Consider the following 27,945-nt stretch of genomic DNA (forward strand, 5'->3'; position numbering starts at 1 on the left):
AATGGGTAAGGTGTTTGTCTTGCCCACAACTGACCTGATTTTGATCCCCGGCACCACGTACGGTCCCTTGAACACTGACAAATGTGGCTGAAAAACCAGATAAACAAAAAACAAAATGCTTGGGTTTTAGAGAGTTATTAGAACCCTATTTGGGTTCATAATAGCAAGGCGACAGTGGGATTACATTGTATAGTCAAAGAACTCATACTGCATAAAGAAACCATGGTGTGGAGTGTGTGTGTGTATGTGTGTGTGTATGTGTGTGTGTGTGTGTGTGTGTGTGTGTGTGTGTGTGTGTGTTTGTTAAGCTACTTGGAAATAGGCCTTAATGTTGGCCTCTGCTTTGTCTTACTGATTGTGTAATTGGTAAGCTTAGGCAAGTACACAAGTTAATCTCAAAACCTCTATTTCCTCCTTTTTTAAAATAGGAAGAATGTCTTTTGTTCATAGAGTTGTTATGATACAGTGATTATAAAGCACTAGACTTCATACCTGGGTGGGTATCCAGTGAATGATAGTTATAGTATTCTCTTTAAGTTTACTCATTTGCAGAGCCAGATGTTAAGCACTTGTACCACGATTATACACTTCCCAAAGAGAACATTATGATGAACATGCTGTTGTACCAAATCCAGGTTTTTGCAAATAATTTTTAATTAAGGCTATAAAGTTGTTAGTATTACTAACAAATGATAGGCATCCAATAAACAGCTGATTCTATGAGTCTAGTGCTCTGTGATAGATTTAAACTAAAGAACCAAATGTTTCCCTGTGACTTTTATCTGCCACTATTTATACCCCTTTGTAGTTCCCTCCGACATTAAATAGAACTAATCTGTGTAACAAATAGAATATTTTCAGAAATTATGGCATGTGACTAATAGTATAAAGTTATAAGACAGTACACTTCAGCTTTGTTCCCTTTGGGAGCTCGTACTCTGGAGAGGAATGGCTGTCATCTCATACGGGACACTTATGTAGACCAGTGGAGAAATTTACATAGTAGAGAATTCAGACCTCCAACAATGGCTTGTGAGAGAACTATCTTAGGAGTTTATCCTCCAGCCTTGGTGAAGATTTCAGATGACTGCAGCCTTACATGAGACCCAGAGCTAGAACTACCCATGTAATCTGCTCCTGCACTCCTCACTGTTAGAGCTACATGAGATGCAGCTAGAGAGTTCAAAGGACTGGAGTGCATGTTTTGCATGCAGGAGGCCCAGGTTTAATACCTAGCACCACATGGTCGCCTGATCACTGCCAGGAGCAAGCACTGAGCTGAGAGTAGCCCTGAGTACCACTGAGTATGGCCCCTGCCGTCCCATCCCACCCCCACTGTCTGCCCCACCACCAAGGAAAGTAAAAGAATTATATGAGATGATGAATTTGTTACTGATTTGGCCTAGTAAGTTTTAGAGTAATTCATTAAACATCAGTAATTCAATAAAAATAAGGAGCCAGGGGGCTGGAATGATAGCACAGCGGGTAGGGCGTTTGCCTTGCACGCGGCCGACCCGGGTTTGAATCCCAGCATCCCATATGGTCCCCTGAGCACCGCCAGGGCTAATTCCTGAGTGCATGAGCCAGGAATGACCCCTGTGCATTGCCGGGTGTGACCCAAAAAGCAAAAAAAAAATAAATAAATAAATAAGGAGCCAACCGCAAATAGAAATTATGGCATGTGGCTAATAGTATAAAGTTATGACAGTATAACTGTGACCGTGAGTGTGGATAAAACATCAGAAGGCAATGTATAGAACAAGAAGATGACCAACAAGGTAATTATAGAAGAACTATCTTAAAGGTTGGCAAAAGAATAGAAGCCCTCAAATGAAAATGGTAAGGAAATTAAGACAGCCACAGTACTAAGAAAAAAGATTGTCAGCAGTGTTAAGTGGTGAAGCCTGACTAGTTAGTACTGAAAAATACTCTTTGGATTTGACAAACTAAAGAAAATTTCAGTTGCAGTGACTCCAAGTAGAAACATTAAGATCTATAGCACTTGTCCTTCTCTACCTCTTTAATCTCATTTTTGACTATATGTTATTGGCACACTACAATTGCTCAAACCAACCAAGCATATTTCTCCTGGAGGGCCTTTGTTTTTATATTTGCATTTTCTCTCCCTTTATCTTGCCTGTTCTTCTCCCAAAGCTATCTAGCTTCCTCCCTTAATTCCTTCAAAATTCTGGTCAGTGGTCAAGTACCACTGACCAGAAGACTTTTCCTGGCCTACTTTGTAATACAGATACTCAGCTATACTCCTTGTCACTCTTCCTTTACTATCTCTCCATATCACTTAGAACCGTATGATGCATACAGATAATGTCCAGTTCATCTCATTGTCATTAGGTATAAATATGAACATATATTTTGGGATTTCCTGATTTTTCAAAGGACACTAGAAATTCTGTTTGCCACTAAATTTCAGGGTACCATGAAAGTCAGACATCTGGCTTGATTTAATGGCAAAATGCAGGATAAGATTATGACAAATAGCAGTGGTGCTGAACTGGGATACTTAGAGAGGTAGCAAGTGGACCCATTGTTCTAGACTTGAACTGCAGGAGAGTCTCAAAAAGAGTGAAGTGACTTATTAGTACACATCAAGGTACCAGGTGCTAAATGAAGAAATATGTTGGTGTTTAGCTAAGACTTAAGTATCTTTGTTCTTTGGACCTTGGGAAATCTTTAGCAAATTTAAGACAGAGAGGAATTTGAAGGAGTGGTAAGAGAGAAGCAAGATAGCAATTCATTGAAATGACTGTCAACAGAAGAAAGTGGGGCGCAACACATATAGATTATTTTTAAACAATTTTAATAAAGAAGGGAGAGAATGGAGGTGAGGACATAGTATCAAGTAAAATTTTTGTTTTAAGGATCTGAGAAAACAGATGAACATTTTTTTTTCCAGTGCAGGACATAGGTGGAAGACTCCCGAGCCAATATAGAGAGCCTGGGGTTCATGTCCAACCAGACAGCAAGACCAAATGACTCAGACCCAGTGACACAGTGTTGCTTGGAGCCTCAAATATCCTATACAGATGCTCCAGTTCTTTGAGCTATCTCCCTGGCTTTTTGAACCTATTTCTAGACTGAGGAGTCACTTGAGAGAATGGCAGATGATACAACCAGAAGCCAGGGGAATATAGAAGATTGATTTCCTCTCCCCTCCCCCCCATTTTTGGCTTTTGGGTTATAAGCAGCAGTGCTCAGGGGTTACTTCTGGCTTGCACTCAGGAGTTAACTCCTGTCGGTGCTCAGAGTACCATATGAAATATCAGGGATCGAACCTAGGTCAGCCACGTGCAAGGCAAGCACCCTAACCCTCTGTACTATCTCTCCGGCGCCAGGAAGTTGATTTTTGACAGCTAGATATATCTTTGTCTGAGAATAATAAAGGAGGCAAGTAGCTAAAGGAAGAATAGCTACTTAATTTAAAGAATAAATTTATTTATTTATTTGTTTGTTTATTTATTTGTATTATGAAGTGCCACTTGTGGTAGTTGGGAAGCTATTCAGTTTCAGGAATTAAACAGGGCCTTGCTCATTTAAGGCATGTGTCCTGCTCTTGACCTGTGTCCTGCTCTTGCCCTATCTCTTCGTCAAGCCTCTTATTTTCTTTTTTTTTTTTTTTTTCGATTTTTGGGTCACACCTGGCGATGCACAGGAGTTACTCCTGGCTCTGCACTCAGGAATTACCCCTGGCCGTGCTCAGGGGACCATATGGGATGCTGGGATTTGAACCCGGGTCGGCCGCGTGCAAGGCAAACGCCCTACCTGCTGTGCTATCTCTCCAGCCCCAAGCCTCTTATTTTCTTGATGTAGAAAACCAGGTTACTATTGAAAATTGAAGGGAGCAAGAGGTTCTAAAAGTCTTTAAAAGTGAGGGAAGGATTAGAAGGAAAGGGAGAGGGAGCTGTCTGAAGGTGTCAGATGCCTAGTTTAGTCACCTCTGTTGTTGCTGTCACTTCTCACTTCTTTGACACTGAGACCGTGTGTGTGCTATGGCATTCTGAGCATAGTTTCATAATCTCCTTTAATGTTGGCCTACGATATATTTTTTAATTTATTTAATAAATACTTAGAAAACCCATTTAGTGTCAGGCATTGTACTGGACAATAAGAGGTCAAAGTTCCCACTACTTACACAGTTAATAATAAATCACTCATTAAATAATTCTATCTTTTTGAGCTGCAGTGTCATGAAAGGAACTTAGGAACAAAGAGAACAAATTGTAGGGATTCCAGTTAGGGAAAAAAGACTTGGAGCCAGAGGTTGGGTGCTGATTGAGGAGAAGCCAAAAAAAGAGACCAGTGCCCTAGGGTAGGGACTCAAGAATCAGAGGTTAAAAGTCTCTCTCCTAGGTCCAAGAGAAAGTGAGCACATAGGGAGGGGCCAGGGATATAGTAGCTCAGAGATAGAATGCTTTCCTTGCATGTGTGAGCTAGGTACCATCCTTGATATGACCATCACCCCACCCCCAAAACAGTAAACATGTGTAGTCAGAAAGTAGGAGTTAGATTTCTGAAATTAAGTCCATCAAGATCTGATGCTTTCCAAAAGGACTCTGGGAATTAGGTTAAATGGTATCCAGGTGAAAGTCTGTGAAGGTCAGGACAACGCTATTATATATTCATCTCTATAAGAGCTTGAGACTTCTTATTTGAATCAACCTGAGAACTTTTAAAATTCCTAATGTCTTTCTAATATTCCTAATAATACAGTTGCGGTCCAGACCTCAATACATGACACTGTCCCCAGGGGTTGGGAGCAGGGACAGACTTAAGGATTTTTAAAGACTGTTCAGGAGATTAAATGTGCTGTCAGCTTTGAAAATCACTGGTTTATATGAACACAAAAATGTTTTAAATTATAGTCAGAATCAGAGTGAAAGTAGAGAAGATTGATCCAGAAAAGCAGGGGAGGCCAGATACAGGTGAGGACCTGCTTGCTTTGCACACAGCTGACCCAGGCTTGATCCCCAGCACCACATGCGATCCTCCAGCACACCCCCAACCCTAACCCAGGAGTGATCCCTGAGCAGAAAGCCAGGAGTAAATCCTGAGCAAATGCCCCCACAAAAAAAAGAGCAAGGGCTTGGGGAATCAGCGATCATGACAAGGATATCAGGGGCGATAGCAACAAAGAATAGAAGCCTGACTGAGCTGAGCCTTAGAGGAGGCTTTGCATCAGGGTGAAATAGAAATGCTTTGGAAGCAGAGTTGGAGGTCTTGGCCAAATACTTAAAAGCCCAACTTGCATTCCTTCTGCAGGTGTGTTTTAAATACCTGGAAAGGCATTTGTTGAATCATGCAAATGAAATGATGTTTCAAATGCTAAACAGTTTTTCTGAGTTAAACTCCTTTTCTTTTTAAATTTAACAATGTAAACAATTTAAATTTAGTACCAAGAAACGTTGGTCATGTCTCTTGGTAACAAATACACCCCAAACATTTTTTTAGCGGGTCAGGTATTTGGTGAGGATTACTGGAGGTGAGGATGAGACCCAGTCTTGTTAGGGCAAGCTGCAGTGGTGTCATGAGAAAGTCTGTGTTTGGGAGCCAGACAGTTCAGTTTAGAAGCAGGATTGACAGCTACCGAGAGAAGTGGAAGAGTGTGCTCTTCTCAAAAATTTTTTCATTTCTGTGCAAGTGTCACAAAATGCCCCCCAACTCCCTGTTACTAATTGGATCCCTGTCCTGGACCCTCTCTGAAGGTTTTCCGATTCTGACTTTTTGTCATTTGACAGCACTTAGGATACCCAAACCAAATGCTTAACGCTTTAGATCCTTGAAAAGGAGGCTAAGTGGATATGCGGCCAGGTGGCATTCTAGAAAGAAATGCTGTCAGAGAAGAGACAAGGAACAGTTCCAGGCAGACAGTCATGGCTTTTCCCTTGTAGATTTTCCTGCCTTCACAAGTAGGTTCTGTGGTCTTCTAACATTTTGGGTTTGGTATCTGATTTCTCAAATTTTAAAAGAGATGGTTAATAATCAGCAAACTTACTAGAGGAAAAAGAAGTGACTTTTAAAGATGCATATAAAACGTTTGCCTCATAGGAATATGTCTAAGTCCTTCCCAATAAATCTTAGACTTCATCTTCAGCATGCCTTGAAAACAACACATACCCAACTTTTCAATGAAGTCCTGATTTTGTTCTTTTTAGATGAGCTAAGCAGATGTTTTGGAGGGAGTTAGGGTTTGTTTTTTATTTTGGGGTGGAGGAAGTTGTTCGCTTGGTTTTGGTTTTTGGAACACACCAGTGATACTCAGGGCTTACTCCTGGCTCTGCACTCAGGGGTCACCCCTGGCCAGGCTCATAGGACCACATGATGTGCCAGGGATCTGATCCAGATTTGCCACATGCAAGACCAAGTATCTTATCTGCTGTACATTTTTTCTAGCACCCACTCCCCACAGATGTATTTTAACTGATGGTTGCTTCAAATTATTAGATCAGTATTTCCTGTTACGGTGATATATACAACTGAGAATGAAGAGTGGAAATGCTACCACTGGTTATCAGCTGACACAAGCTTAGTCTTAGCTATATAATTTAGGGCAAGTCATTCAATTCTCTGAGCTTTGGTGGATGAAACTCAGAAATGTTGTCTTAAGCAACTTGTTAGAAGAATGTTAGTGCTTACTTAGTGGATCAGAGGCTGTAAGACCAAAAAAAGAACAGGCAGGACTTAAAGGCATGCAAAGAAGGCCAGGGAGCAGGACAGAAAGGTCTGTACCCTGCCACTTTTCCTATAGTGAATGTGACTCAACTCAGATGTACCCCTGTCTGTTAGAAATTGGAAGGTTGAATTATGTAAACATTGATTTGTTTTTTCTTTTTTGTTTGAGGGTGGTTTGAGGATTTTTTTGGTTTGGTTTGAGTTTTTTTGTTTTTTTTGGGTTTTTTTTTCTTTTTGGGTCACACCCAGCGATGCTCAGGGGTTACTCCTGGCTTTGCGCTCAGGAATTACTCCTGGCAGTGCTTGGGGGACCATATGGGATGCCAGGGATTGAACCCGGGTCGGCTGCATGCAAGGCAAACGCCCTACCCGCTGTGCTATCGGTCCGGCCCCTGGTTTGAGTTTTTTGTTGTTGTTGCTGTTGTTGTTTTTGCAAGGGGGCAACACCCAGTTATTTGCCTTAGCAGTGCTTTGGGGGCTCTATGGGGTGCCAGGAATCAAACCCAGGTCAGTTATATGCAAGGCAAGTTTGCTACCCACTGTACTATCTTTCAGGTCCCTGTTGCAGGCAGGAAAATGGGGGGCTTTGGAATCATCTCCCACACCCTGCAAAACAAGTGGACTTAAGGCAAAATTTGACGGTTGCCTCCTGAGGCTGTAAGGACAGGAGCATCCGTTCTGTGCAGGGGCTCTTTGCAGTCTTTTTATCAGTCCTAAATCTCCCAGACACTTTCCCCAGGTTGACATGTGGGTACAGAGAAGCGGGAGATCTCCTTCGCTGTGAGGCTACCACCTTTCTCCTCCCCACTTGGCATAAGCCACTGGGGAATCTCTGCCAGCAGCATCTAGACATTGATTTTGGATTGTATTTCTAACTGAACATTTCTAAGATGTTACGTGTTTTATTTTGTGTTGAAATGAACCTCCCATGTATGGTCTAGACTAGGGAAAGATCAAGCCAGGAAGGTTAGTTCTGATAGACTCTTAGGGTCCTCCCTTCCCCCTCTTTATATTATGAGAAAGTTGGAAAGGATAAAAGTAAATAGTTGCCTCTGGGGATTCTGTGCTGTCATTGTGAACAGAATAGGTAGAATATTAGATGGAATTAAAATGGTCTGATGGTTGTACTAATGAGTAAGAACTAGAGTCATAAACTTTTCTCAGATTTTTCAACACTTGTCTGCTTATAAGAATATTCTTGCTGCCTATATTCATAGGCATATATCTAGAAATTAATGCTCTTAGGGTGTGTTCCCTTCTAATATTGTCACCATGTAGGATGGAGGTAAAGAATGTAACAGAGAAAAATACGATATTTGGGTATAGATTTTGTCCTGTTATAATCTGATTTCCTTTAGGATTGTAGAATGAAATTTTTCTCATCACCTAGAAGTGTACTTTTGACTTTTGCCACAATATTTTATAACTAAAGACACAATTTTTCCTTATCTTTTGAGTGCCAAGCTTTTCAGTAGACACTAGTATTAATGGCTCCTTTGGCTTCTGATCTCATATTTGGAGCTTTATACTACAAAATTCCCTTTCTATGTGATACAGTCAAAAACAGCTAAATAAACAGAAATCTTATCAGGAAAAGTTGAGTATTGGAAGGGTGGAATGTACTTTAAAATTACCCCTACATGAATATTCTTTTAAGACAAAAACATAACAGTTTAGATTATGATTATTTGAACTTAACATACAACTGACTTTCTGCTATTATATTGTGTGTAATCAATAACTAACTATGACTTTGCATTCTTGCACAATAATGTACCTATAAATTTTGGCTCCAGGCAGAACTACCAGATAAACTCAAGAGTTTGGCATTAAAAGGATTATAAACATGAAAATCTACTTCCTCATTTAAATGTTGAAATAAAAGCACTACACCCACTCTCTGAAATTTGATTTCTATAGTCAATAATCCTTTCTGAGTGTTGAGTGCAGAACAGAAAAATGTCTATCCAACTGACATTCAAAGTTTGGCTCGCTGTGTTGGTACTTGCTTTGCTTCCTTGGCCTTCCTTCTGGTCATGGATGATCACTCTGGACACATTCTTCAAAGATCATTCCAACCTCAGAACAGTTAAGTATTTTCTTCTCATAGCTGAACTTTTTCCTTTACAATTCACCTTAGAAGAAACTGCCAGTAAACAAATGTCATGCCTCAGGGAGTGATTTTGGAAGGGGAGGAATTGGCAGAGTTCTCCAGCAAACTTACTTTAGAATATCCTTTCTCCTTTAAAAAAAAAAAAAATTGGTGTTTGGACCATACCTGATGGTACTCAGAGACTACTCCCACTTCTGTGCTGAGAAATTATTCCCACTGGTGCTCGGGGGACTCTTAGATGCCCAGGATCAAACAAACCCATGCCTCTTGCATGTGCCCAGCCGTTTGAGCTGTCTCTCTGGCACCCCACTCCCCAGCTTTTTATGTAGTGGTGAGGTGTTGGGATTAGAACCTCAGCCCCACCCCACGACGTGAGGCATGCTTTGTACCGCTCACTGATGAACATCTCTGCCATGTCTTTCCTCTGTTTTTGAGATTAAAGTGCTACTGTTTTTCCTGACAGAAGTTCACAGTTCTTTTCTCTGCTGTTCAGCCCAACTGGATTTCTCTCCCGGCCAGATGAGCTTCACTCCCCTCAGTGTAGTCTTTCTGTTCCTGGCCTTGATGAGGGAACAAAAAATTAAGAAGAGATCTAGATGGATTTCATTCCTTTCTCTCAATCTCTTGAGCTCTATGGTTTGTTGGCAGGGGGAGTTGTTTATTTTTCAAACCAAGGGCTTCATACCTGCATGTGCTCTACCACTGCATTCTGCTTTTGACTTTTCCTCTCTTGAAAAATTCTGTAGGGACAGCATTGCATTTCATCTGCACAAGCTTTATCATAAAAAGAGGACAGCACAGTAGATAGTGTTTCAGATCAGACCTTGGTTTAAATCCTTTTTCTAAGGATTACTAACTGTATAATTTTGGGCAAATAGTTTACATTTCTGAACTCCTCAGTCTCTTTAGGAATGAAAAATAGTGCCCACTTGATAGTAAGTACTGTTGTAAAGAATAAATAAAGTAATGGAAAGGGCTTAACTGGGGCCAGAGAGGTTAGTACAATAGGCAGGACACTTGCTTTGCTGGTGGCCAACCCAGGTTTAATCTGCAGTACCCATATAGACCCCCATGACCAGGAGTGGTCTCTGAGCTCAGAGCCAGCCAGGAGTAAGCATGAGTACTGTTGGGTGTACCTTCTGTCCCCCCCCCAAAAGTGCTTAGCTTAGTGCCTACCATACAATAGACATCTAGTCAAGTTAGCTATTATTGGTTCATTTCCTCTAACTAAGAAAGACTCTCATTGTTGAACAAGTGATTTTTATGAAAGAAAAATAGTTCTGCAGTTGTATTCTGATAAAGTCTCTGAGGCACCTCACTGTCACTCAGAGAATGATCTTATGTCATTTTATTGTCCAGGAGGTAGTTATTCTGTCTTTAGATCAAGAAAGAATGGTATGTACTTATCTCCTTTAATATCAGTTGAGTTCTTAAGTCCTTTTGGATTTGTGTTTAGCAAAAGCTAACATATATTAATCAGATATGGATAATACAGAGAACTTACTAAGGAATTTCTGTTTCTGAGCCAGACTGTAGGGAAATCAGAAAATAAATGACATTTTTTATACATATTTTTAAAATTTTCTAAGTTTTTTCTTGCTTTTTTTGTTTTTTTTTTTTACCCCCTACTTTTCTAAATTTTTAGAGACCAGCTCTATCCATGAATCTTTAGGCATCTGTTTCAGAAAGAACACTATTACATAAATGAATCTCTTGTTAACCAGCAAGGTACACTCAGCTTTTACTTGCATCTTTGAGCATGTGATCAAATTTAAATATAGTTTTCTTCATATGAAAATAATACATTTAATTTTCAAGTTAGGGGGCCAGAGAGATCATACAGGGGTTAAGATGCAGCTGATCCCAGTTCTGTCTTTAACCAGATAGATTCGCCTGAGCAGAGTCAACACTAAGCCCTGAGCACAGCCAGGTGTGGCCCAAACTTCCAACCTACCCTCCTGCCCCAAATTTTTGTTTCAAGTTGAATTGGATTTACCTAAACTGGTGGTTTGGGGGGTTGTTTGTTTCCTATTTCCATGATACTGTGATCAATCCTATCTTTGGTTTCATTTATAAAGCTTTGATTTATTTTTAGTGGTGATGAGGAATTTTTATTCCTTGTATGCTGCTGTTACAATAACCAGGAGAGACATAGGCTGGGGGCACTGAGTAAAGAGGATCAATTTTGATTGTACTACCCAGACTATGTCAGCCATGACTCTGAGTTAAAAAAAAAAAAATTGCTACACCTAGTAGTCTCGTTTCTGGCTACATCTGCTGTGTATTTTAATGTATCGGGTTTTGTAATGATTAAAATAGAAAGACCTCTTTTTCCAGGGCCAGAGGGTAAGATGCTTGCTTACCTTAGGTAGCCAACCTGGGTTAAGTCCCCAGCACTGCATATAGTCCACCGAGCATGGCCAGGAGTGATCACTGAGCACAACTGGGCATATGGCCCAACAATACAAAACAAAACACACTTTCCCTTATACCTTAAGTGAATTTAATTCCTTGTCTTTCTTTTCTTGGAGGGAGGGGAGAACTGGGATACAGCTGGTGCTGGGTCCTATGCCTGGCTCTGTACTGGTGGGCCATTCCTGGCAGTGCTTGAGAAACCATGTGGCACTGGAGATGGAACCCTTATGCAAGACAAGCACCTTAGGGGGCTGGAGTGATAGCACAGGGGGTAGGGCATTTGCCTTGCACGCGGCCGACCCGGGTTCGATGCCCAGCATCCCATATGGTCCCCTGAGCACCGCCAGGGATAATTCCTGAGTGCAGAGCCAGGAGTGACCACTGAGCATCGCTGGTTGTGACCCAAAAGGCAAAATAAATAAATAAATGAAATTTTTTTTTTTTTAAAAAAAGACAAGCACCTTAATTCCTATACTATCTCTCCAGCCCTCATCTTTCTTACAATCAGGAGGGGGCTTTGAGTTAACCAAAGACCCTTCCCCCATCTTTTAAGTATGAAAGCACTACATACAATTTATTCATTTATTTTTGGGTTTTGGGCCACACCAGTGATATTCTTGGGCTACTACTACTGACTTGGTACTTGGAGGTTACTCCCAACAGTGCTCAGGGGATTACAGACTGCCGGAAGCAAACCTGGGTTTTCCATGTGCTTACATAACATACTAAGGAACACAAATAGGCTTTTAAAGTCTACAGTTTTATCAACAGAACTCCAAAACCAGGAAGTTGGTTTTTTTCACCTAGTATTACTCAAAGAGAAAACTGCCTGTCTCACAAAAGAAAAGACTGAAGTAGACTTGGGTGTTGTTGTTGTTGTTGTTTTAAAAAAAACTTTTCAATAATATATCCTTCAGGTTTTGAAAGTATAGAGACCACTTTGCCGGACACCAGAGTACCCACCACTATAACTTTGCCTAATGATATATACAATGCTTGCCCTTGATTTTAAAGTATTTTCATTTAGCAAAGCAGACAGTTGCTGTGTTGGCAGAAGTACGAATTTCATTTCCTGTCTGTGGTGTACCCAGCTCATCCTGTCACTCAGACATTTTGTTTTAGGTTGTTCCCGTAATATGAGTGAAACAGAATGACCCACAGCAGGGTGACATGTGCATACCACAAATGTAACAAGAGAAAAAAACTTGTGCAATAGACCATAATGCTTTAAAGACAAAAACAAAACATAGTAAAGGCAGTATCTCTGAACCAGCATGATTTTTTTTCCTTCTTTGTGGTACAAGGGATCAAACCCAGGACATGTGCTCTCCCACTACGCCACATCCCCAGCCTCAACATACAAAACAACAACAAAAAAATTTAACTGGCATCTGTGAATTCTTATGATTCTTTTTATTTGTTTATGAAGTTCTACTTCAGAACTTTTATCAGTTTCATGCTACTTGAGTAAAAAGATACACCATTTGACAACATTGTTTAGGGGGTTTAACTTTGCCTATTACTGATCATTGGATATTTGTATCTTATACTCCATTAATCTGCAGCATATATTGAGTTCTATGTTAGTTTTGGAGCCACACTTGGTAGTGGTAGGGGCTGTTCCTGGTACAGTGCTCACTTGGAAGATATGTCCATGCTAGGGGCCAAACCCAGGGCTCTCATCTACAAAGCCATGCACCCCAACCCTTTGTGAAATTTCTCTTTAAGTTAAAATTCCTGCTGCAAGATGGGGCAGATATAACAGTGTAGGGGAAAAAAAGCATTGGACTAACTCATACTATCAAATATCTTGTTGAACAGCTAATATGTGCTCAGCACTATTTCCAGTGTTTGACAATATAGTGATAGCCAGTTGATATTAATAATTTAGGTATTTTGAGTTTTCTGTGGCTGTCAGTAATTGTATTTTGAATAGCCTCTATTCTAAATAATAATTCCCCATCACTGTTGATGCTTTAAAGACAAAAACAAAACATCCATCTTTTCGCTGATGGATCATGTTAGCATAGAGGGCAAACTCTTGTGGATCAAACACTTCCAGTGTTAGTACTTTCCAGTTCATGTGAGAATGGAAGTAAACCTTTGATTAATTACTGTTATTAGGTATTTTATTTTGTATGTGTCTGTGTATTTTAAACAAATTTTTTTCTGAACACTTTGGGTCTGTCATTATTTTTGGTTAATTGGGGAGCTGGGCCACACCCTCCAGTGTTCAGAGTCTCTGCCCCCACTGTAGTCAGGAGTAACTCTTAACTGTGCTTAGGGAACCAACCATATGTGGGGCCTGGGATTCAAACCAGAGCTGCAGTCTCCATAGCCATGGATCTGTTCTTTTTTTTTGCTTTTTTTTTTTCTTTCTGGGTCACACCCAGCTATGCTCAGGGGTGACTCCTGGCTCTGCACTCAGGAATCACCTCTGGCGGTGCTCAGGGGACCATATGGGATGCTGGGAATCGAACCCGGGTTGGCCGCATGCAAGGCAAACGCCCTCCCTGCTGTGCTATTGCTCCAGCCCTGGATCTGTTCTTAGTAACTATAGTTTGGCTTTGATTAAAACACTGCTGAAATACCATTTTTATAATCATGGATCTAAAATAATGACTAATTAGTAAAGGTTTACTATCACCACCCTAATAAGCACATACCTCCCTAATAAGCTGTATATTTTTTTTAAATCATTGCTGTTTTGGATCACACCCAGTGCCGTTCTCAGGGACTATATAGTGCTATGGTTCAGTCCCTGGGCTTCTGCATAGAATGCATGAGTTTCAGCCTTTTGAGACATCTCCTGATCCCTAATAATCTCTTTTCATATTAACTTCTCACTATAACCTCATTTTTCAAGTCCTTTGTTATTTAATCCCGTCCCTATTTGCCCAAGCAAGAAATAGCAGAGCCAGGACCTGGGAGATGACTCAGAGGGCTGGAAATCAAACTTTGCATGTGGGAGACCTGGGTTTGAACTGTATGGTCAAACTATATAGTTCCCCTGAGAACCAAGTTGGGTGTAACCCTCCAGCCTCAGCAGTCCCCAGTGCCCAACCCCATCCCCCCTTCACCCCTCCCCCCACCACACACACACACACACACACACACACACACACACACACACACAATCCAAAAACCAAAGTAAATAAGAAATAAAATAATTTAAAAAACAAAGGAGTAAGAGTCCAACCCAGGCAGTCAGGTTCCAGAGCCCTAACTCTTCTCTGCCTGCTGCTGCCACATAATGTTTATGTATTTAAAGTTTCATTTCAGAAAAACCGTGTGGAGTATATAACACTATGAAAAATCAGAATTACTTATTTTTTTCCTTTGGTTTTGGGCCACACCTGGTGGTCTTAGGGCCTACTCCTGGCTCTGTGCTTGAGGATTGTTCTTGCCAGTTCTAGGATACTATAGTGCCAGGGATCAAACCCAGCCGCCTGCATGTAAAGCTTGTGCCTCAGTCCTTTGAACCATTTTCCTGGCCCTGGCTGTGATACTGCTTACTAGAGTGCATAAGGTAGGGGTACAGGACTAATAAAATGAGAATGCTGTGAGAAGTTAATTAGAATATAGATTATCAGGGGGTAAAAGATGACTCAAAGGGCTGAAGCTCGTACGTACATATATATACAGTATATACAGGAGACTGGGGGTTGGCCCCAGAATCACTTTCGATTTTACTTTATCCCTTGAAGTTGGGTCTTTAGAATAGGGAGGAGATTTAAGTTGTATAACTGAGATTTAAACCTGAAAGCTTTGTAACTTTCCACATGGTGATTCAATAAAAAAATAAATTTTAAAAAATGCAAAAAAATAGAATAGGAAGGAGAGATTGGTCAAGGTAGTTCATGAGAAAGTTCTCCATCTTTCTCTATTTCCTTCCTCAAATAACATTATTTCTTTTGCTTTTTCTTTGTAGCATCAGCGAGAGCTTTCTAACTGTCAAAGGTGCTGCACTTTTTCTGCCACGGGGAAATGGCTCATCCACTCCAAGAATCAGCCATAGACGCAACAAGCATGCAGGTAAAGCTCTACATTCACCGTTCCTTTTGAACCATTTGTTTTATTCTGAAAAGCCCCCTGCCTCATCTTGTTTATCCATCTGTTCTTAATAGCACAAAAAAGCATTATATTATGCTTTTTTTTTCCGGTTTTCTTTCACTGTCAGATCATTCTGGGATAACCAGCTTTATGCCTCTCTTCTAACAGCAAGCTGGGATTTAAATCAGGGTCAGCGGCAGGCAAGGCAAGTTACCTTAACCCTTGTATTATCTCACTGCACCACCACACCCTCACGCCCGCCCCCCTCCTTGCCCCCATGAAAAATTTTAAAAAGCAAAGGGAAAAGACACTTTTGAAAGCCATCTTTGGATTCTACTTTCTAACATTTCGTCTTCAAAACTCCCTAACAGGGGGTTGGGGAGGGAAAATGCTTCTCCCAAAACTGAATGTACCAAGTAAGCAGACCCAGTTCAACTTTGTATTTCTGGTGTGGGATTTATCACTTAGAATAAAAAGAACATATTGGCTTAAATCCAGCTTATTTGACTGAGATGCTAGGCAAATTGTTCTGTGGCACGTAACAGTAAGAGAAGTCACTGTGTGTGTGTGTGGCAGGGGGCGAGGAGTGTGGGGATATTGTAGGGTTGGGTTGGTTTGGGGCCACACCCGGTGATTACTTTTACTTGTTCGTGGCAAGTAATAGTAAGAAAGGTCAGTGGGTTTTTTGTTTTTGTTTTGGTTTGTTTTGGTTTGTTTTTTGAGCCACATCCAGGGATGTGGGATTACTCCTGGCTCTGCATTTAGGAATGACTCAGGGGATTATGGGATGCTGGGGTTCAATCTGGGTCCGGCGTGTGCGAAGCGAGCAGCTTACCCGCTGTACTATCTCTCTGACCCCTTGAGGTCAGTGATTTTTAGAGGGTTTGTCCTTGTTAAACTTTTGTCTTTTCGTGTGTGTGTGTGTGTGTGTGTATTTGTTTTAGGGTCACACCCTGCAGTGCTCAGGGATCATGCCTAATGGACTCAGGGGACTCTCTGGGGTGCCAGAGATCAAACGTGGTCGGCTATATGCAAGCCAAGTGTTCCACCTGCTGTATTCTCAGGTCTCTGAACTTTTTTTTTTTTTTTTTTTGGTTTTTGGGTCACACCAGGCAACGCTCAGGGGTTACTCCTCGCTCATGCACTCAGGAATTACTCCTGGCGGTGCTCGGGGGACCATATGGGATGCTGGGATTCGAACCCGGTCGGCCACGTGCAAGGCAAACGCCCTACCCCCTGTGATATTGCTCCAGCCCCAGGTCTCTGAACTTTTTTAAGTTATATCCTCACACTTAGCTGCCACCAGGTTTTTTTATTTTGTTCATTTAGCTCTTCCCATTCTAAAAGAAAAACAGCTTTTAACACGAATTGAATGGGCTTGATTTGTGACCCAGACTAGACAGATGAAGTAGTGTGTTTTGGTATATATGCAGCACACAAAGCCACACACAGCTCACAAAGCTTCACTTAAACTGGAGCTGCCTCGGCTGAGCTCACAGTAACTGAAAGATGGTAGCAGAATTGAGAGCTCGCCAAGTCTTATTGTACTTTCTTATGCACACACTCTTTCTCTCTCCCCCCCACCTTCTCATCTCTCTCTCCCCTCCCCCCTCCTTCCCTCTCCTCTCTCCCTCCTCCTCTCCTTCCCTCACTCCTCTATACCTCTCCCCTTTTCCCCCTCTCTCCTTTTCTTTATCCCTTACCCCTCTTTATTTTGTTTTATTGTTGTTGTCTCGGGGTCAGACCCAGCAGTGCTCAGGGCTTACTCCTGACTCTGCACTCAAAGATCACTCCTAGTGGTGCTTGGGGTACCATATGTGGTGTCCCAAATCAAACCCAGGTCATCAGCTGCATGCAAGGAAAGCGTCCTACCTGCTGTGCTATCTCTCTGGCCCCTTGTACATATTTTTTTAAACTAGTTTATCTGAGCAGCATTTAAAATATCCAGATACATGAAATCATTCATGGTATTTCTTGGGGGACCATATGTGATGCAGAGCGTAAAACCTAGGTTGGCCAAACGTAGGCAAATGCCTTACCCCTTGTGCTAGCTTTCTTGTCCTCTAGAGTATTTTTTGGTGAAGTTGTATATATTCTTTGTGTAAACTATCATGTTATTTGCAAATAGGGAGTTTCCCTCTCTTCCAGTTCCACAGGAATTCAATTGTATTTCCTTTCTTTTCTCTTTCTTCTGCCACACCCAGCTGTGCTCAGGGTTTTCTCCTGGTTCTGCACTCAGGGATTGCTCCTGACAGATTCAGGAGTGCAGTGTATCAAACCTAGTCTGCTGCATGTAAGGCAAATGCCCTACTTGATTTACGTTTTTTCTAGCACCTTATATCTTCTTCTGTTTCATTTTGGAAGTTGAACCCAGGGCTTCACACATACAAGGAAAATGCAGTTATTGAATTAAATCCCTAGAGCTTCATCATTTCCTTGTCTAAGTGCTCTGGCTAGGACTTCCAAAACTATGCTGAACAGTACAGATGAGAGTGGTCATATTCTTGTTTTGTTCCTGATTTTGTGGGAAGCAGGGGAAAAGTTTCAGTTGTTGCCTGTGGTGTTGCCTGTGGATTTGTCACATAAGACTTTCACAGGGCTGGAGCAATAACACAGCCGGTAGGGTGTTTGCCTTGCACGCAGCCAACCCGGGTTTGATTCCCAGCATCCCATATGGTCCCCTGAGCACTGCCAAGAGTAATTCCTGAGTGCATGAGCCAGGAGTAACCCCTGTGCGTAGCCAGGTGTGACCCAAAAAGAAAAAAAAAAAAAGACTTTCATAATATTTAAGAATATTTCTTTAGTCTCAGTTTGTTGAGAATTTTTATCATAAATGGATATTTAATTTTTTAGAGATTTTTACAGCAACTATTGATGTGATCATGGTTTTTTCTCTTGTTAATGTAGTTTATTATATTAATTTATTTTAGTATTTTGAATCATCTTTGCATTACTAGAATGAATCCCACTTGATCATGATGAATAATTCTCTTTTTGAATAGATTTGCCTTGACTTTGTTGGAGATTTTTTTTTTTAATCTTTGTTTATCAGAGGTAACAGTCTGTAATCTTCTAGTACTGTCTTTGTCTGGTTTTCCAGTCAAGAACATTCCTTGTATTGTATTTGGGAATATTGCCTCCTTTTGGAAGAATTTGAGAAGCATAGGTGTTATGTCTTCTCAGAATTATTTTTAGAAATCACTCTTAAAGTCATCTGATCCTGGCTTTTGCTTTTAAGAAGACGTTTGATTACTGTTTTGATTTTTTTTTTATTTCTTCAAACTATTTCTCCCTGTGTTTATCTTAGAAAATTATATTTTTCTAAAAATTTGTCCCTTTTGGGACTGGAGCAATCGCACATTGGGTAGGGCATTTGCCTTGCACACGGCCAACCCAGGTTCAATTCCCAGCATCCCATATGGTCCCCTGAGCACCACCAGAAGTAATTCCTGAGTGCAGAGTCAGGAGTAACCCCTATGCATTGCCAGGTGGGACCCAAAAGCAAAAAAAAAAAAAAAGAAAGAAAGAAAGAAAGAAAGAAAGAAAGAAAGAAAGAAAGAAAGAAAGAAAGAAAGAAAGAAAATTAGTCTCTTTCTTCTAGATGTTTATAATAGTCTCTTTCTTGAACTCTCTTTTTTTCTTTCTCTCTCTCCTGTGTTCTTCCTCTCCCTTTCTCTCTTTCCGTCTACTGGTTCTCTGGTCCTGCTCCCAGTTTTGTTCTTTCTTTGTGTGGTTTGATTTTTGGATCACACTCAGCAGTGCACAGGGATTACTCCTGTTAGGAATTCTGGGACTAATTGGGTTTCTTGGAGTAAGCCTATGTCAGCCAAGTGCAAGGCAAGTGCCCTACCCGATGTACTATTGCTTCAGTCCCCTTTAAGTGTTTTATTTTTTAAATTCCTTTTTTTTTATCAAAAGGACATATACAGTTACAAAGTTGTTCATGGTTGGGTTTCAATTATATAATGTTCAATATCCCGAAATTTTTTTTTAATTGAGATACTGTGATTTATAATATTGTTAATGATGGTTGTATATACACATAATTCTAATACGACACCTATTTAGAATAGAATGAAGAATCAAATAATGGTTGGTTATTTTAAAGCACCTGAAATATTCAGTAGAATATACCTGGGTGGCTGGAGTGATAGTACCACCAATAGGGTGCTTGCCTTGCTCACAGCAACCAGGTTTACTCCCCAGCACTCCATATGATACCAGAATCCTCACCAGGAGTGATCCCTGAGCCAAGAGTAAGCCCTGAGCACTGCCAGATGTGACCTGAAAACAAAGAATATACCTGAGTCAGAAAGATGACTCAGCAGTCTTCAATGCATGTTTTGCATTCAGGAGGCCCAGGTTCCATCCTCATCATCAATGACCTAAGCAGAAAGCCAAATATAGTACCCAAGCACTGCCTATATCTGATGCTGTAAGCAATGAATAAAATAAAATAAGCAAAATTATATATACAGATACGTGTATACATATATACACATATATGTATGCGCACACATATGTGTATATATAATATATATGTATGTATGTTTATATTCCTTAGCACTCAGTTTTCTCATTTGTTTGTTTGTCTGGTTGGTTGGTTGGTTGGTTGCTTTGGGACCACACCAAGCAATATTCGGTGGCTACTCTCAGCTCTGTGCTCCAGGCCTCCTGCATGCAAAACATGTGCACTACCCATTGAGCTCTCTCTCCAGACCTGTTCTCATTTTAATATCAATCACTAATATGGAAATCAAAGCTGTTGACATTCTAGGGGTAATGTAAAAATATTCTTGGGTAAAGTGCAGCACAGGTTTACAATTGCAAACATAGGAATGGCAAAACGGTTGGCTTTTTAAAAACTACTAGTAATTCTTTTTTTTTTTTTCTTTTTTGAGTCACACCCGGCAATGCACAGGGGTTACTCCTGGCTTTACACTTAGGAATTACTCCTGGCGGTGCTCAGGGGACCGTATGGGATGCTGGAGATGGAACCCGGGTCGGCCGCGTGCAAGGCAAACGCCCTACCCGCTATGCTATCGCTCCAGCCCCAAAACTACTATTAGTTCTAACACTATACACCACACACCCTATTTTCAAGATTCTACCTTCAATTGCTACCTTTAATTGCGACCTTCAATTGGCACCTTCAGTGAACCTGAAAACATAGCCAATGCCACCTCTGCCCATCATACCTCACTATTGCTTTCATCAACATCTTCCTTAGTATAGAACTGAGATCGGTTTTGTAAACATAAACATAAAATTGGTGCACTTCCATAGGACAAATGCAGAAAAATGCAAAACAAATATAGTATAAATTAAAAGTGAATGTATGGGAATGAAGCCTGTTGCTCTGTCTTTTCATTTACCAAAAAATCAAGGGGCTAGGTAATCTTACAGCAGTAAGAGCACATGCCTAGCAAAACCTCAATGCTTAGAGAACCCTAAACATCAGGTATGGCCCTGAAGTACCTCAACACTGCATGGGTGGCCTGTGTAACTCCAGTACTGCAGGGCTCGAGCAGCATTGCCTCTTCATGCCCTTGCATTGATTTGACTGCCCAATAGACTGAGAAATGCCAGTGAGACCTCAGACCTCCTGATCATCCTTTGGAAGGGCCCATACCCCCACAAAAAAAAAGTAATAATAGTAAATAGATAATAATACCAAATCATTCCCTTAATTTCTGTGTCTATTTAAAGAGGAACTAGAGAGGTAGTACAGCAGGAAGGGCACTTGCCTTACATGTAGCTGGTCCATGTTCGACCCCCAACACCACATATCATCCCCTGAGACCTTCGAGAAATAAGACTTGCGTACAGCCAGAAGTAGCCAAAAACCTTAAAAAAAAAAAAAGAAAAGAAAAAAAAGTTCTTCAGTGAACTAGAACTTTCTTTTATATGTATCATTAAACAGGAGGAAAAAAAACCTGTGTTGATATTGCAATTGAGAATAATTACCTTTTACTTTGCAAATTTCACCAGGTGATCTCCAACAGCATCTCCAAGCAATGTTCATATTACTTCGCCCAGAAGACAACATCAGACTGGTAAGTTAGTGGAATGATTACAATTCTTCTGTTCGTTTGGGTTTTCAATTTTTGGACCACACCTAGAGATTCTCGGGCTACTATGCTTGAGGGAGACTGAGGTGCCAGGAATCAAAACTGAGGCTCCTGCATATAAAGCATATAGTTCAGCCTGGAGCATCACTTTTCCTCAAAAGACTGTCTAATGTAATTCACTCTAAGCAGTGTTTTTTTATGTCCTAATGCAATACTGAAACAATTGGAATAGAAAAAAAAATAACATCCCTATTATCAAAGAACTTAGATAATAATTGATAAGTGATAAGTGATAATGTGAAATGATTTGACAGTTTAAGATTGCTGATAAGCAACAGTGAATGTTATTAATCACGACCATACATGGAGCTCAGGAAAAAAGAAAAAGGCTTCAGGACTTGACATAGTTGAGGAACGTATTAATTAGTTAACAGTAGAATTTGAGCTGAGTCTTGAAAGATGTGATTTAGATTGGCAGGAAGAAGTTAGCCATTCCAGATGACATGAGTAGGACAAAAAAAGAATACACATAAGCCAGATATACACACTGGTCTCAGAGTCAGGAGACTCAGTCTTGGGTTTTTATTAACCATGTTATATTAAACAAGATGCTTACCTGTCTCTAACCGTTTCCTCATCACATTTCAAATGCTTACAGTTGAGAGGATCTAATGGACATGAAAGAGCAGATTCTAGGCCAGAGTATTAGTACAGTGGGTGGGATATTTGCCTTGCCTGTGACCAATCCAGGTTCATTCCCAGTACCCCATTCGGTCCCCTGAGCCCTGATAGAAGTGACCCTCATGTGGAGCCAGGAGTGAACCCTGTGTACCACCAGGTATAGCACAAAAAGCAATAACAACAACCAAAAAAAAAAAATTCTAAACTTGGGGCTTGTCTTTTAAAGGAAAAATTCTAGAAGCCAAAGAAATAGTTTTGGAGGGTGCATGTTTTGCAAACAGGAGACTCATTTGACCCCCAGCATTACATAGTCCTCCAAGCACCATCAGAAATGACCTCTAGAGCACTGAGTCAGGAATGGCCCTTTAGCACTGCCAGGTCGAGTCCCAAAACCAAAAGTAATGGTAATAATAAGTAAAATACCATCACTGTCACTCTCATCCCATTGCTCATCGATTTGCTCAAGCAGGCACCAGTAATGTCTCCATTGTGAGACTTGTTGTTACTGTTTTTGGCATATCAAATACACCACGGGTAGCTTGCCAGGCTCTGCCGTGCGGGCAAGATACTCTCAGTAGCTTGTTGGACTCTCTGAGAGGGGCAGAGGAATCGAACCCGGGTTGGCCGAGTGCAAGGCAAATGCCCTACCCACTGTGCTATCACTTCAGCCCAAATAAAATACAAATTTTTAAATGCTCAATCTTTTTCTCACATGGCAAAACTTGACTAGATTTGGGAAGAGGACATACGTTAGTATTGTCTGGGTTTTCAATTTGCCATAATCTCCACATGTCCAAATGTCTTCTGAACACTAAAGTCAAGTTTCATCATTTATCATCACTCTTTCATTATCAATTATCTTATAGTAGAACTTCTATTTCTATCAATTTAAAATAGGCCTATTTCTCTTATTACATTTGTCTGACCTACTGAACTGCCCAGAAGAAATACCTCTACCTCTTCCGTCAGTAGTAGTGAAACATCTCAGAAGGACCAAAGGCTCCTCAGAAAGTAGTAGAATGGAAGAGAGAAGGCAGCCATCTTTAATCAGAGTGGCCTGCTGGGAGTTAGGTCTGTGGTAGTGTTAGCCCTTCTACATTAGGGAGGTCATTCAGATTTGGGTTTCAAGACACAGATTAACTGGAAAGGTTTTTATTGTTGGTTTTTCTTAGGGGGATTTGGGTCACGCCCACTAGTGCTCAGGGAGCTATTCCTGCTTCTTTGCTCAAGGTATGGGGTATATGTGGTATTGGGATTCGAACCTGGATCAGCAGCGTGCAAGGCAAGCACCGAACCTCTCTCCCCATTTTTACATGATCATAAATAATGTTCTTTGTTTTTGTTTTGGAGCCACACCCAGTGGTGCTCAGGGCTTACTCCTGACTTGGTGCTCAGGGAACCATATGTAGTGCTCGGGATTCAAACTAGAGGCTGAATACACAGCAAGATCTTAAGCCCTATGATAGCTCTCCAGCCCCTCATAATTATTTTTTTTTGTTTTGTTTCGTTTTGTTTTTTTTGAGCCACACCCTGTGGCACAAAGGAGTTACTCCTGGCAGTGCACAGGGGACCATATAAGATTTCAAGGATCAAACTCAGGTCGCCACATGCAAAGCAAGCTCCCTACCCATGGTACTATCACTCCAGCTCCTCTTTTGCTTGGGGGCACACCCTGTGGTGCTCATTGCCTATTCCTGACCGTGCTTAGAGGACCATATATAGTGCCAGGTATTTAAATTGAGGTCTGTCACCTGCAAGACAAGCACCTTACTATCAAGACAAGACCCTGTACTATTTCTCCAGTCCTTCATAATTATTTTATACCCTAATCCAGAAGTAGTGTTCGATTTAATATAAAATTTTTATCTGTTCATTATTTAATAGAGGTAGTGCCTAATGGTTTGTTTTTGTTTGCTTTTTTTTTTTTAATTTAAATTTTATTGAATCACCATGTGGAGGGTTACATAGTTCTCAGGATTATGTCAGTTATACAATATTCAAACACCCTTCCCTTCACCCGTGCCCATATTCCATCACCAACCACCCCATTAAACCTCCCGCCCCCTCCCGCCCCCCCAGTCCCCGCCCTTGTAAGTGATAAGTTTCACTTCGTTTACACTTTATCTTGGTTACAGTCCATGTTTCAACACATAACTCACTATTGTTGCTAGGGTTTCCCCCAAAAAAGAAAAGACAGTCCCACTGTCAAGGAAGCATTTGATGGCTCTCCATTGCTGAGAATGTAGAGATATTAAGTCCCGCTGTTTGTTACATAACTTTTCTATTTTTTTCCCTCCTCGTCCCGCGCCACCAAGATCACGCCTGTTTAGTAATCACCACGCTGCCTGACAAAGGGAAAACAAACCAAAAAAGATGGTTATTTCCAAAAAAGATGTTAAACCAAAAAATGTTTAAAAAGATGTTAAACCAAAAAAGATGGTTATTTCCCGTCATCAGCCGGTGTGGGGCTCTGGCTTAGTTGATAGCCTGGTGGGGGCCCTACATTGCAAGGAATCAAACTCAGGACCTCACACACACTGATGTGTCATCTACCACTGAGCTCTTTGGTCTCTGTCCATATTTGTTGACTTACTTCTATCTGAAACACTTTTTATAAATTAACAAAGGAGAGCATAGTTTTTTATTCCTGTGTATTATTTTGATTCTCTCTCTCTCTCTCTCTCTCTCCCTCTCTCTCCCTCTCTCCCCTCCCAGACTCCCTCCCTCTTCCTCTCTCTACCTCCCTCCATCCCTCCTTTCCCCCCTAATCCACAATGCTGGGAGACTGCACTATGCTAGGGATGAAACAGTGGAACCCAGGGTTCCACATGCCAAAGCCATTTGAGCCATCTCCCTGGCCAAATAATTTGTATTTTTCATGATTTTCTAAATGAAGTTGATACTATTGGTCCAATATTACATATTTCAAACAGTTCCTTCAGTTGCAAGTAATAGATGTTTAATAGTTATTTGTTGATAGTTTCCACAAATTTTTTTGCATGTTTTGGTAAAGCTAAAACTAAGATCAGTCATCACTCGTTTTATCCTTTTTTCATTGATAATGTGCTGCAGTTTGGATTGCACATTTTAAATGTTAAAATAAATTGGTAGGAGTCGGGCCTTTGATGGTGCTTGAGAGCTACTTAGGAATTTATGCTCTGGGGCGCCCCCAGCAGATCTGGGTGGTCATAGGCAGGACAAAGGTCTTAACCTCTACTACCTCTCCAGCCTCAAATGTAAGAAATTCATTTTAACACAAAAGACTGGTGAGAAGCTTTAAAGAATAGTTTAGGAAGGCAGAATTGACAATTAGTTTGTTTTCTTTCCCTTGTAAAAAGGAATCAAGGATGCTTTGCAGCTTCAGCTGTTTTGCATTTGTAAAATACAAAGTCAGAAAATATAACTGGTGCCTCCGAATTAATTCAGAATTCAAATGACAAGCCATTTTACAGTTGTTTTGAATTGTTACAAACACATAGTCATTATGTTTCAGATTATTGAGTGAGTCATCTTGAAGAAAATAAGTGAATACATTGTATGACTTCGGACAAATTAGCACTTTTCTAACTGAAAAGAGCATTTGTAGATGCAAAGCAAAGCCTTTTGTTTTGAGTTAAATTTGGAATGCTAAGACTCTCATCCTGGGTCTTGTACATAAGGTTAAAAGTTTGATAGTCCACTGAAAGTCCTGTCTTTATAGTTATAACAACCCAACAACAGAGGCACCAAACCCTGCCTTTTGCTTTGAAAATAAGTTTAAATCAGTTTTTCCTCCACTCAAGTTCTGCATTCCAAAGACAGTCACATTAATACTACTTAGAAAAACAGTAGCAAATAAAATGAAGAAAGTAATTTTATAATACTCTAGCGCAATAATAGATATGTTTTTTTAAGTAGACTAAGAAATTAGGAACTTTCCTGATATTTAAAGTTCATGCTTTGGGGGCCGGAGCGATAGCACAGCGGGTAGGGCGTTTGCCTTGCACGCGGCCGACCCGGGTTCGATCCCCAGCATCCCATATGGTCCCCCAAGCACCGCCAGGAGTAATTCTTGAGTGCAGAGCCAGGAGTAACCCCTGAGCATTGCTGGATGTGACCAAAAAAGCAAAAAATAAAATTAAATTAAAAAATAAAGTTAATGCTTTGTTGGGGGACAGGGTCTCCAAGACCCAGTGATCAACTTGCAGGAGGCCATTTGGTACCAGGTATCAAAACAGGTCCATCTGAACTGTGTCATACCCTGACACAGTTCTTGTTTTTTCTTTTTTTGGAGGGTATGTGGATTTGGTCCACACCCATCAGTGCTCTATGTTCACTCTCCTAGCAGTACTCAGAGTACCATATGCTCAGGGGTCTGGCATGTTAATCCCCGTGCAATCTCTCTGACCCTGTCAAAAAATGTTTTGTTTTGTTTTGTTTTGTTTTTTATTTTGGTCCACACCCAGCTATGCTCAGAGCTTACTCCTATCTCTGTGCTCAGGAATCATTTCTGGTAGTGATCAGAGGACCATGCCAGGGATCAAACCCAGGTCAACCATATGCAAGACAAATACCCTACCTGCACACACACGCTCCCCCTTAATGTTCTTAAACAGAGTTAAAGTGTTAATAAGTAGCAGGGGATATTTTTTAGTATTTTGCAGAAGGGTTTCTCTTTTTTTAATAGGTTTTTGTTGTGGTTTTGTAGTACATTTTTCTGAAATGAAAATGGATTTGTTCTGTGTATATATGTATTTTGACCCAAAAAGCAATAAATAAATAGATAGATAAGTACTTCATTTCTGTTGTGGATCCAGGGATAAAATCCAGGAAATATGTTTTACTGCCAAACTATATTCCCAGGCCCTGTCTTATGGGTTTGTTTGTAGTTCTTGTTTTTAGCAGACACTGCGGAAAGGTATAAAGAAGCTGAAAAACAAAAACAGCAACAAAAACATTTTGATATCTAAGAAAATCATTCATAGCAGTTTTCAGCTTTTTTTTTTTCCCTCCAGAGGTTACTCCTAACTTTGTGCTTAGGGATCACTTGTGGTGCTGCTCAGAACCATGTGTAGTCCTGGGATCAAAGTGGGATTATCTTGCAGATCTTATGTGAACACGCATGTGTGTGTGTGTGTGTGTGTGTGTGTGTGTGTGTGAGAGAGAGAGAGAGAGAGAGAGAGAGAGAGAGAGAGAGAGAGAGAGAGAATTTAAAACAGGCTGGGGAAATAACACAAAGGGCTAATGCAGGAGGTTCAGGTTCAATCTCCAACAAGTAAAACCTGATTTCCTGAGCTCTACTAGGAGTAAGCCCCAAGCACTGCCCAGTATATCCCCCAGCCCTCCAAGGAAATTGATGTAGATTTATAACCTGCTGTCTTCGCACTTTCTCATGGCATCTTTCCACATCAGTAAATGAATGCTTCATTTTTTAAGAGGAGCCACACCCAACCTGGGGTGGGGAAGGGGGAGGTTGTGCTTGGAATGCTTGGCCCTGCTGTGCAAAACTAACAGTTTGGTGCTGGGGCCAGGAGATGCCAAGGATTAAACTCAGGGTCTCACATATACATTTGGGCTATCTCCTTGGCTCAGTAGATGTCTTTAATGACTGTGCACAATGTAATTCAGCAGGTTTTTTTTTTTTGGGGGGGGGAGGCGGTAATTTTAAAGAATTATGAGAATCAAATCCAAAGAGACTCAGCTCTATTTCTTTTGAAGATTGAGTTTTTTCTTTTGTTTATTCACATTGTATCCACTTTTTTGTTTTAGATATTAACTTTGCTTTGTTCTTTCAACTGGAATTCAATTATTTACATAATTTTTGAGACCTTTGTCTTTGAAGCAGGGTGAACTGCCTGTTTAGACTTTGGGACTCGATAATGAGGCTTCTCTGAGGATAACCATTACATGCAGAGCATGATGTTAGACTCTTGGTGAAAAGAAATG

At 40.8% G+C, this 27,945-nt stretch overlaps 1 protein-coding gene across 5 annotated transcripts in view; it reads left to right on the forward strand.

Annotated features, from left to right (window-relative positions):
- SSH2 (slingshot protein phosphatase 2) overlaps nt 1-27,945 on the forward strand; it is a 260,024-nt gene that overhangs the window by 165,293 nt on the left and 66,786 nt on the right. For all 5 annotated transcript variants that reach the window (XR_008629123.1, XM_004605002.3, XM_055130125.1 and 2 more), the window contains 2 exons: nt 15,147-15,250; nt 21,260-21,324. Coding sequence is in view for 4 of the 5 variants with exons in the window: in XM_004605002.3 (XP_004605059.2) it covers nt 15,147-15,250; nt 21,260-21,324 (169 nt within the window). In the remaining variant the exon portion in view is untranslated. The remainder of the gene's footprint in view (nt 1-15,146; nt 15,251-21,259; nt 21,325-27,945) is intronic.

The sequence above is a fragment of the Sorex araneus genome, chromosome 3 (assembly GCF_027595985.1).
Source record: "Sorex araneus isolate mSorAra2 chromosome 3, mSorAra2.pri, whole genome shotgun sequence".
NCBI lineage: Eukaryota > Metazoa > Chordata > Mammalia > Eulipotyphla > Soricidae > Sorex > Sorex araneus.